This window comes from Centruroides sculpturatus, unplaced genomic scaffold (assembly GCF_000671375.1).
Source record: "Centruroides sculpturatus isolate CEXI.00-Female unplaced genomic scaffold, Cexi_2.0 scaffold746, whole genome shotgun sequence".
In the NCBI taxonomy this organism is placed as follows: Eukaryota; Metazoa; Arthropoda; class Arachnida; order Scorpiones; family Buthidae; genus Centruroides; species Centruroides sculpturatus.
The window spans coordinates 93,368-105,466 of NW_019384898.1; the positions used below are offsets into that span (position 1 = coordinate 93,368).

Consider the following 12,099-nt stretch of genomic DNA (forward strand, 5'->3'; position numbering starts at 1 on the left):
AAATTCAAATGTTGTTGCGTTTTATTGAACCGTTCCCAATAGTTTTTGATGATGGTATATCTATAAAGAGGTGCCACACTAATACGTTAACTACTTTTGATGCTGTATCCCTAGAGAAGACTAGACCGAATTTACTCGAGTTAAGTTGTTTTAACCACGTGTAAACTTTGTGATGGTGCCATATTCTATTGATACCACATATTTTTATTAAGATGACGTTGATAATGCAATGTTGTAATTAACTGTTTTAGTTTACCATAAGGAAAAGATTATTTCTTGTCTTGGCAATCATTGCTCGTAAATGGTAATAAATATGAGGGCATGCTTGGTCTGATTCGATTTCTATCTCTCTGACTTTTCGGGTAAAAAGCGATGTATCTTTCTGATCCATTGGAGCATGGTCAGACGGGCTGTTGTAAATTGGTAAACAAATGTGATTATTAACAATTGTTAAACAGATGGTTTCTGCCAAAGTAGATGGTATGTCTTTTATGTTAAAATAGCCACGAGTGGCATCCTCCTACTTTTGAAGTTAATCCCGTTGGACAAAACATGGTGATCTGACAGTGGGTGGCTGCATCAAAAGTAGTTCTCTAGAAAATGCAATGTTCTAGAGGCATTAGCCTCTCCGATGTCAATTCTAAAGACGAGAATATGGATCTCGACTTAACATGCCCGAAAGGGGAAGTGACACTGTTTCCCATTTCAAAATTCTGTGGTAAAAAAATGAGACAAATTCTATGGAAAATGTTAATTATTTTACTCTCGTTAATTTCTGTTACACTTTAAACAACTCTCTTCTGTGAGCAATTTACTGTGGGGTGAAGCTCTGGCCCGGAGAGGAAGGAAGACGGACTGCCTTTAATTCTTTTGCGTTAAAGATGGCCATTGGATTTTATGGGGGTGGTAAAGTGTGCGGCGATACGACTCCGTGGTCTGCTTTTGGCTGATCCTCTGGTGGGGGTGCTCTGAGTGCTGGGCAGACTATTGTCAGTTGAGCTGCTGTGTGTCTCTGTTAGATCTTCATAGGACAAGAAGTCGGAACGAGTCCGGTCGGACGATAAACGCTCCCTCTCCTCTGATGCCAAGAGATTGGCAACTGAAGAGCCACGTTGGAAAGATGGGGTGCATCCGGCATGGACTGGAAATGAAAAATTGTGTGTGGGAGATAGAGAGGAGGGCATTGATCCAAAGGAGACGACGGAAGGCAGAGCGGTCGTAGGAGAGGAGGCTAGGGGGTGCTGCCGAGGTGCTTCGAAAGAGGAGGAGTGGACCGGAGGAGAGGCCAGATAGGCAAAGGCTGGCGGAGACTGAAAGACAGTTTGATAGGTGGGTGGGAAACTTGGAGTGGCCGATGGAGTTCCAAATCCAGGCGGGGCTGCAAACCTTGCAAAGGGGGGCGGAGGAGCCGAGAAGGCCCGGTTTTCAGAGAAGAGGGCTGCTAGCGTACCGTCGCCTTTGACAGATCCCTGAAAAGTTTGAACAGGAGAGGGAACAACGGAAGTCAGACACAGAGGAGGCGTTTTCAGCCGCAGACATTCGTTTTCGGACATTTCTGTCATGACATCTGAAAGAGAAAAGGTCAGCCGGCTGGGATTAGGTCAATTAAGTCTAAGTAAAAGCTAGGTGGTGGTGTTCTTACCCTGTCCTATCGGCAGTGGCGATTCGAATCTCATTAAATCCCTGTCGGGGAAACTCTGTTTCTCTGGCTGGATTTCCGGAGAAGGAACGCCGCTGGGGATGGGCTGACACAGAAGGTCCACTGGAGAATTCCTCATCTGTAGCAATTCTGCAAGAGAAACCTTGGTTAGACATTTTACGAAGACAAGTGGTATAAAGAGATTGAATATATATAATGGTTTGGAACAATGGAAAACAGCTATTGGAACTGCCCCTCCTCCAACCAGAAACTTATTTTTTGGATGCTTGCACTTTTTACAATTTGATTTTACCACCAATGTTTCTATGAACGTTCAGAATTCAGTCTTGAGAGATCTCCTTTTGAGAACTTATTTCTGCTTTAAATAAAGGAATAATATTCGTTTTCCCCCACTGTTCTGACTTCAGTCAGTTACCATCTTCGATGAAGCGACGCTAACATTTACAGTCTCCTTTCATGTAACAGAGCCAAGGATTATATTCATTTACTAAAACAGACCCAGAAATTTACAGAAGGTAAGAGCCTATTCTCTGTTGAAAATGCCAACTAAATTAGAAACAGGTTGATAAAATCCTGAAACAGAAATTTGGAGTATGGAAGAATACAGATCTTGATATAGCATTATTCATTTACTATTTCATAACAAAGTTTTGGTACAAAAAATTTAGATTGACTAAGAGAATCAGAGAAATAAATATTTATCCAATTTTACAATAAATCCAATTTCTTTGAAATATTGTGGCTACAATATAATTGCTTCAAAATAGCAACAAATTGAACCTTAAAAGAAATTCCAGGATAATCTATTGTAAATTCTAAGCATGATGACCAAATAAGGTCACTGGAAGCTCTCAAAATATTCAAATTTGTAAAGAGTGGCCGTTGCATTAATTTCAAAGAGGAAGGACAAGTATCTTATGCCTGGCAATCCTTATACCAAAGGGAACAGTTAAATTAAAATTATTTTGGAGAGATTTAAATTATTTTAAAAATTTTTTAAGAGAATTAGTTAAAAAAAATTCTCATTTTCTTAAAATAATTCTTAAAACTGTTCCATTTCTGCATTCCAATTTAAAGAATCCCGAGGAAGATCTCCTTTGAAGATCGAAAATGTTAGAATTTGCAATAGATTATCCTGGAATTTCTTTTCAAGTTCAATTTGTTGCTATTTTGTAAGATATATTCCAGGCTTGCACTGTTTGAGCTATAATTGCTTAATTTTGAGTTGGCCAAATTATCTCACTTGTCAAACAAAAATATGCTACAACTCCGTATTTCAGTTTAATGGCATCACATCAAACAAAAATAATTCATTACATAATTCTGACAATAGCTTTCCATCCAGACGATCATGTTGTCTGGATGGTTAGCTAATTTCTTGGCAAGAAGCAAAAGTATCCTAGTCTGTCCAATTTTTGAGCATAGTACTTTTTGTATCTGCTATTGTGTCAATAAAAGTGTATTTTTCATAGATCCCATTGACATCTAATCAAAAGGGAGAAAGAATAAGTAACTGGTAAAAGAGAATGACAAAATTATACTCCTACTATCTTTAACAAAATTTTTGAGAAAGTCAGTTTCTCCTTGAAGGGATTTCCAGACCAAAAGTAACCTTCTCAGTCTTATTTAATGAAAGGCAACAGCGATACACAAAGTGTCTACCTGGCGGGAGGAGAGAGGAAGGGAAAGAGGAGGGTGAGGAGATAGAAAGAAGAAAAAACGATTCCTCTGAGCAGCATACATAAGGTTACTACTCCTTACATGTTTAATGTTGGTGTGCAGGTTTTAGGCTGTAAGGCTGTGGGTCTAAAAAAAACTTGAATTGTAGCATACAGCAATAAGTAGTGCAGCTATATATAAGCTGGACAGAGTAAAGTTTATGGCTTTAAACTAATACTAAAATTAATACAGAAACTAAGCCAACAAGTCCTAAAAGAAGCAGAATAACCTAACTGAAACAGCAAATATACTGATAACTTACATCTAACTTAACTAACTTATTACTAACTTAAAACTAGTTATAAAGTTAACTTATTACTACTAACAAGAGAATGCAATGACATAAGACCTACAAGCAAGATGCCATGTATATAAACCGTACGTTTCTATATTCAACAGTTAACTCAACGGTGAGAGAACAACGTTTCTAAATGGACCGTTGAGTTCTCCGTTGAGACTAGTGACGTCAGCGCTGTTTCACCGTTGAGCTCAACGGTCTCAACGACCTGAAAGACCGTTGAGTAGTCAACAAACTAACATGGCGGCTTCCACGAAAAAGTAAATTTCGCTTATAGAAACTATCCATTCGCTGCTGTGGATGCTGTAATAGCGAACAGATTAATGAACAATCTGTATATGATAAAACACGTGATTGCACGATTATGTTGGATAATTTGGTCAATATTGAAATATAAAGATTTTTTCATTTGTCCAAAATTGATTACGACTGATATTTGGCCCGCTAAGTCTTCCTAATGATATAAATATTCAAGAAATTAATTAAAATTATTAATTAAAAAAAGACCCAGTATACAAAAAAATGATACAGATACGGGTTCATTTGAATAAAAGGATTTATTCGAATAATGGTTAAGCGAGTTACTTTAATTATTTAGCAAAACAGTCACAATCGCCACCTTCTCGTTACTTAAGTCAGCCATCTTGAAAAGCGACCTCTCAACGAAAGCGTTTCTTTTTTCTGCAAAACGTGACGTCAGATCGTTCAACGGAGGGACTCAACGGAAAATTCACTGTTGAGTCAACCGTTGAATATAGAAACATATGGAATGACTAAAGACAACATGAAGAGCAATGGAAAATAGACAAAACAGAATCCAAGGACTACAAAGAAACAAGAGACAACACAAAAGAACTAGCTGTACAATTAATCTTAACCAGAACTATACAATGCCAACAAGGAAATCTATGTGTTGTGTGTACCATCAGGGAGAGAGACTACAAAGGCTTTGCTGTAGGATATGAATGAAAGTAAGTGATGGTATATTGTATGCATCTGGATGAGATGCTGTACCAAAATTGCCACTATCCCTAATGTTAATATTCCACTGCAATAAGTGGATTAGCATTTGTTCCTTGTGCTGTCCTCAAGGTCAAACCTATGCAGATATTACTTGAAATTGCCATGGCCTGTAAGAAGCTAGGTGATGGTAAAGTTAGGGGAAAAGTGTCAAAGAGTTGCAATTGTGTTAACCCTGAGGATAAAAGTGTAGGCAAGCCTACCAGCAGTGTTATGGTTCCAGCTGTCTTGCCATAGAATGGTAATTTGTTTTTGACATGCATGTTAACATAAGATGTAGAAATATAACTGAAAGTGCTAATGACTCTAGACTTAGTAGCCAATTTAACAAAACTAAGTGGCCTTGTTTCCAAGGACCCCCTTATGACCCAGGACTCATTGAAACTCTACTTTAATGTTGTTAAGTGCCTGAAAATGTGACATATGAGATGCACAAGTTTAACAGTTATCAGACCTGCTAATCTGTGTAAAGCTACCCTACTATCAAAGTATATGTGGTAGTGTACAAAGCATTCTGTCCTGTCTACACTTGATGGTGATCATGCTCCTATAAATAGCCAATGTTTCTGCCTGAGCAATTGAAGTGTGAACCTAATTTGAAGCATGCTTGAGCAAGGTCTTGGCGTAAACTATGAATGCGACACCCACCTCTTTACCCATTTTGGAGACATCAGTGTAAATTCTAAACATTGGGGAAAAGCATAAGTAGGGAGGGTTTTTTTTATCTATGTCAAATTTTCTTATGGTCGGCAAGATGAGCTTGGGAAATCTTATCTTCCTTAATAATTTTAGCCTTCTTAGTATAAATATTTTAACTCTTTTGCAAATCTTCTAACCTGCCATCCGGGGAACAAAACAACAAATTTTAGTGACAGTGGTTGAATATTCCCAGAGACTAAAAGCTAATTTCTTTTGTAAAATATGCCATTTTAGATGCATTTGAATTCAATATTTATTCTTCTCAGAAAATAAAAACAACACAATTACAAGATTATCTTTGAAAATAAGGAAGACATTACCTATTGTCACATTTGTGTTGTAAGAAGAGAAGGCAATGCTATATCTTAATTTAGGAACTTCTTTTTTTGGAGAAAAAAATTTTTTTGAGATGATGTTATTTAAGTGCCTGAGAATGTAATTTTTGTACAAGAAAAGGGAATAAAAACATCTAACAAGTTTATTCTTTATAAGACTAGCATATCTAAGGCATCCTTTTCCACTCAGACTCCCAATTAGAATACAACTGATTTCTACCTCAGTTTGCCATTTTGGCAACCTTACTCATCCAACTATAAAACACTCATTTTTTAACTTCCCATTACCCCTCAATACTTTCTTTCAATTACTTTTTGTATCAATAAAATACATTAAATGTAGAAGTGGTATGCTTTCTACAGCCAGTTAGTTTTAAAAACATTAACAATACTAGAAGGGAAAGATGGATTTCCTATAGGCAATATTCAATAAGAACTTCAGATATCCAATACTTCTCATGATGGAAGAATGGAAATTAGTAATAAGTAACTATGAGCCCAATGGCTTTTTTTAATGATTTTGGACTCATCACACACCTTTCCAACTTCTATTCATTAACACACGATGTACCAGAATGCATTTTGGCTTATTTAACAGCTCTCTTCAGCTGGGTTACATATACACATTTAGACAATACGGTATTATAATTAAAACACATATAAAAGAATCTAATAAATTAAAATACAATGTACAGAAAAACCAACATTTATATCACTATATAATTAACTACACACAACATTACAACAATTATAAAAGACATAATTATTTATGTTAAATTGCCAAACACCATAATCGTACTGTGAGGCTCTGGACAGGTTTGAACCTTCACTGAAATTTGCATTAAAATAATTTATTTTTGAAAGAAAAGAAAAGTTAGAAATAATTTTTTCGTATGAAAATGTGACACAAACTTTTAAACTATAGAATAATTTAAGTCCTAAGAGGTCAAAATCGAAGTTTAATTCAATCCCAACCATCTCTGGTTGGGATTGAATTAAACTTCGATTTTGACCTTTCCTGTGATCTGAGTTCAGATCTTGTTACAGTTAGTAATGAGTGATCAACCTTTTGGAAAGCAAGAACAAGAAAAAGCCACCAATCAGAATGGGCAATTGAGGATAGAAATTAATAAAAATCTGAGAATTCAAGGATGTGACAGCTTCTTCTCCCGAAAGTTCAAACTGTCAGACTAATTGTTGCATGTGTGTCTCGTGCCCATCTTATTCTCTGTCTCCTTGTCCTCGGATCAACATCTGCCAATCACTGAAAGTTGACCTCATTGCCACGGAGTCATTAAGACCTTGAGGGAACTGTCATTCATGAACCAGGGACACTCCACTTGAGACTCTCTTGGAAAGGAGAGGAAGACCCAGAGGCTGCTACTGACTTAGAACTTCCAAAATTGCAGAGCACTTGTAAGCTCCTTTTGTGTCAAATAAATGGTTTCTTGTAACTATAAAGTCTATCTCGGTACCGATTGTACCCACATCTGAACTCTTTGACCCTCTTTACATGTTACCGTAAGTTCTTATGAAATAAAAACACAGTAAAACTTCAATATACAGACTCAAGTTAGAGAACAATAGAGTAAAAAAAATGCTAATTCTGAATAGATCTATGATCTGTATTTTTTACTTCTCTTGCATTATATAAAGAATCTTTGACAGTTCTTTTTTTGTTTTAAACAGCCCATGTAATTGAACATTTTGCTGAAAGACAACTTATGGAGTTGAACAGTTTTGCAGGCACATCTCTTGTTGAGATAATTTTCAGAAAATGTCTGAAATTTGGTGTTGCAGAGAAGATACAACTAACTGTCTGAAAATTTCATGGAAATCCAATAATTAGGATCACTTTAGATAGAATAAATAATAAAATTTGAGTTGGGGAAGTCAAAAGTAACATAAATCAGTGTCAGGAACCATGAAAAATTTCAACTTTGAGAAAATTTGAGTTAAGAAAAACGAGATGTTAAATCCCTATGCTATTCCAGTGACACCTACCGAGAAACATCTAACTCAAAATATTTCCTCGAGGAAATATTTTGAGTTAGATGTTTCTCGGTAGCTTCTTTCTAGCTCAATTTTTCTAACTCAAAATATTTCCTCGAGGAAATATTTTGAGTTAGAAAAATTGAGCTAGAAAAATGCATTTGAGGTAGTGAAAAATAAGGAATTTCATTAGTGTCCTTTCAAATAAACACGGTATTAATGTTACAGTAAAACTTCTCTACCTTGTTCATTTGAAAGGACACTAATGAAATTCCTTATTTTTCACTACCTCAAATGCATTTTTCTAGTTTGTATTATTAGATATAACTGTCAACTGTCAAGACCGACAGTGTTTCATAATCTGGTAATACCCAAGTTTGTAACAGTAGGAAGTCCATTCTCTTAAGAAGGCCAAGGTTATACTTAGTTGGTTCTCCCAGATTAAATTTTTCACAGTTAACATCTAAATACACTAAACTTACAAATTTTCATGTGAAGAGAAGAAATATCTCATACCAACCAAAAACTGATCATCATTATACATAGTTTCTATATGTAGCATCAAAAGTTTCCAATATACTTGTATATTATGATAATTCTCTAAGTATTTCGACAGTTACCATAAGACAATATCATAACACCACAAATATTTCATCTCTCCAAACAATAATGGATGAGTTCAAAATGCTAAATTTTAGGGAGTCTTAAATCAAAAAAGTATTGTCCGAAAAGAGTCGGCCTTACGAAAATAAAATAAACAGAATTATTGATGATACACTGTTTATTCCATGCTATTAGTCAGGAAGTTTTACTCTCCCAAGAATTTTTTTTCAAAAATAAGGGAAGTGGCCTTTTGAAATGATAAAAATTCTGATTGTGGTGACACATTCAAAATTACTTGTCAAAATCTGAATATCTCAGTGAAAACAGGATAAAATCCTGCAGTACAGATGTAGGGGGAAAAAAAATTCCAATAAGTTGGCTTAACTTTTCCAGCTGTTAATAACTTAAATAAATAAATAAAAATTGTATGTGGTACTATCTGATATAAAAGTTCCTTATAATAAAATCTTGTATTGTTAATAACAAAAAATGAAACTTCTAGATGTAGTTTAAAACATTTTTTATTTATTAAAATTCTTGCTGGATTTTATTGATATTGAGTTTGTTGCTCACAAACTATTATTTAGGATAAAAATGAATACTTTTAATATTCAGTTCTTGAGTGACTAGAAAGTAGATTCATAATAATACTTTACTCAACTGCTTTATTCATCAATTATATATGATATTTTTGGTTTAACCTTGGTAATATTTTTATCATAAATAATACAATTTTTGCAACAATCCATTTTATTTTGAATTCCAAAGTAAGAATTATCAAATTTTACAGAATATTTATGTATAACTTATATATGTATAAATTAATACTATTATGTAATATAGAAAATCATAATATAAAAATATTTTTTAAGATATAACAAAAAAAAAATAAAAAAAGGCACACATTACCTCCAGTTTGAACTTTGTTTATCAAATCGCAATCTTTCCTTAGGCAGTCCATCTTCACACTTTTACGCTTCTTCAGAACGTTGTCATCTCCACAGTTATGAATGTCCCGAGACAGAACAGGTGGCAGTGGAGATCCTAAATATTAGACAGGGCATTGAGTCACCAATAGAAGTCTCCTTAAATTCCAACTAAAGTTAAGCAACTTACATTATATAAATCAAAATGGCTAAAATTTTAAATGCTGAATTTATGTTATTGATTATAGATATTTTAAAATCTTTATTTTTTAAGTTTGCCTTTATTAAGTTGTTTTAAACAATAATATTCATTTAGAACTAACTATAGTAACTGATCAGTATCAAATAATTTATCATCATGTAAAGCAGTACTATATATAGGAATGAAACAAATATCCAACAAAATTAAATTATTAAAACTATTATCATCTTACTTTTTAAAATGGAATAATAATATTTTTTCAATGACCTTACTAAAAATTTATTTCATTAAAGCAATCATTCTTATCAATGTAGTGGTTCACACTCTATAGGAGTGCAAGACCTCTTTTCTAGGAGCATAAAATAATGACCATTACCATCATTTATCTTTCAGTATAATTCCTGAATATACTTCAAACATAATCAGTGTTTGGCTTGTGAACACTCTAAAGAAAAATTATCTAAGGATAAATGTGAATCCATATCCACATCAAACTAACCTTAGGCAAAGCAAAGAAATCTGATCGTCAGGGTTTTCTGTAATCCAAATGGGCAAATTGAAATTAGTAGTTTTAACCTTGAAACAGTTACAAGTGTTTACCTTTCCTCTGAGGAGAAAATGTGCCCTATGGTTCCACGGGACCTCTTGTACCTAACTACATTGTGCCATAAGGTACATTCAACAGCTGCAATACTGCAAATACACTAATGGAGCCTGCAACTTTACTCATTGACTATTCATTACTCATTATTCATTGATTATTTAACAACAGCTGTTATAACATCCTCAAGTGATACATTTGTTCTTTCAACATCATTCTCTAGAGAGAGAATGATAACTCAATTCAAACTTAAGAGTGAATGGTCTCTCAGTCTGGAGTGAAACACTTGTGGAGTGAACAGTCCTTAGCGTCTCTTATGATGGCATAATTTCCAAAATGTAGCTGCAGCACCGCTGTTTATAAATTACATTGCACAAAATGCAAGTTCTGACAAGGTGATGACCATTGTAACCAATAAAAGCAACATTCAACAATTGTGGCCAATTTCATATCTGCATGCAAAACATGCTTATGCAAAGAAACTGCTTTTTCATTTGCTTGCAGTGCCAAAAGTGCCACAGTGGCAAATTTCAATACTAATATTTTTAAGAAAGTATCATCCACCACATCTTATCACATTTGGATTGCTAACTATATCTGTAGACAATGATGATATCATATACAAGGTCTGGTCAAAAGTATCTGATCTTATTTGTTTTCTTTGGAAGTATTTGCAAGCTTGGAAGGTACAAGGTTCCTACCCTGCAGTCAATATCAGACAGCTGTGATAGTTGTATGTTACACTGTTATCACATCAGTGATTAAGTGAAAATGGTGTAATGTGACAGACCCTGATTTCATGAAGGTTATAACCAGAGATGAGACCTGGGTCTACAGGTATGACTCTGAGACAAAGATACACTAATCCCAGTGGAGAATTCTATGGTCTCCACAGACAAAGAAGGCATAGCAATCATATAGCAATATGACCTTTCTCAACCACCAGAGCATTATTCTTTAAGTTGAGAAAATTATCAACTTTAATTTTCTCAATTTTACTTATCCAATATATGGCGTGAAGTCCAATATTATTTTCACTATTGAGCATTATTCTTCATGAGTATGCTCCTCATGTGACAAAAGAGTGCCTGATTATTTTATATCACCTAAGAGATGCCATTAGGTGCAAGAGACCACAGCTTTAGCAGTCTCCTAACTGGTTCACTGATCACAACAATGCTCTGGCCCACAAACCATAGTATCTCAAACATTCCTTGCAAAACAATGTATTGTACAGGTTCGGCACCTCCTCAGACAGGTTCGACACTCCCCAGACATTTGGTCAATATTGATATTTACATGTCCATTAAGACGATTCAGTCTACTAAATGCCACATATATATTTTCATTATATCATTGGAAATATCATTGAAAAAACTATAGTTCCATTTTTTTGATCAAGAGAGAATTTCACATTTTTAAGTTTAGTTTTCTTACTTAATTTTAGTAACAAAATTATATAAATTAATAATGATAAAATTTGAAAATATGCAATAAAATTGGGACACTGCAAATCAGTTTTGTACACTAATAAATTATTAGAAATCATACTATTACAAATATTTATACAGTAATTGTGTTTTTATTATGTTAATTGTACTGATGATATTTGAAAAAAAAAAATGAAAGTTTGAAAAGCTGTATGTATTGTATGTATATACACTGTATATATTTGTAGTTTTAATTCTGTTAATATATTAAAATGAAAATCCCTCAGTGGAATTCTTTAAGATGAAATGATTCACCAAACATTTAAATATTCTAAATTGGTCATTTTTCTCTGATAGTAAATTTCTAATGCTTTTAAGATTAACTCTGGTTCAGTGTTTCTCAAACTTTGTTCATGCAACCCAAATGTTTATAATATAAAATTTTTAAAAAGCCTAGTAAACTGGTGTCACCATAAATTATATAATTATGCATTATTGATAATGATTTCTACTTGTGAAATACAACATTGAGTAAAGAGTGGTTTGGGCCAATTTCAATTTGTATATATATGGGTTAATTTTTAATTAACCCATATATATCTAAATGACATTGC

General features: G+C 34.0%; 1 protein-coding gene across 1 annotated transcript in view; it reads right to left on the bottom strand.

Annotated features, from left to right (window-relative positions):
- Positions 1 to 736: 736 nt before the first annotated feature.
- Positions 737 to 12,099, bottom strand: part of LOC111631438 (meiosis regulator and mRNA stability factor 1-like) — a 152,183-nt gene continuing 140,820 nt past the window's right edge. Inside the window, exons 19-21 of the mRNA XM_023375683.1 lie at positions 9,236 to 9,370; positions 1,643 to 1,789; positions 737 to 1,567 (exon numbers count right to left, since the gene is read on the bottom strand). Of these exons, the coding sequence (XP_023231451.1) occupies positions 876 to 1,567; positions 1,643 to 1,789; positions 9,236 to 9,370 (974 nt within the window). The 3' untranslated portion in view covers positions 737 to 875. The remainder of the gene's footprint in view (positions 1,568 to 1,642; positions 1,790 to 9,235; positions 9,371 to 12,099) is intronic.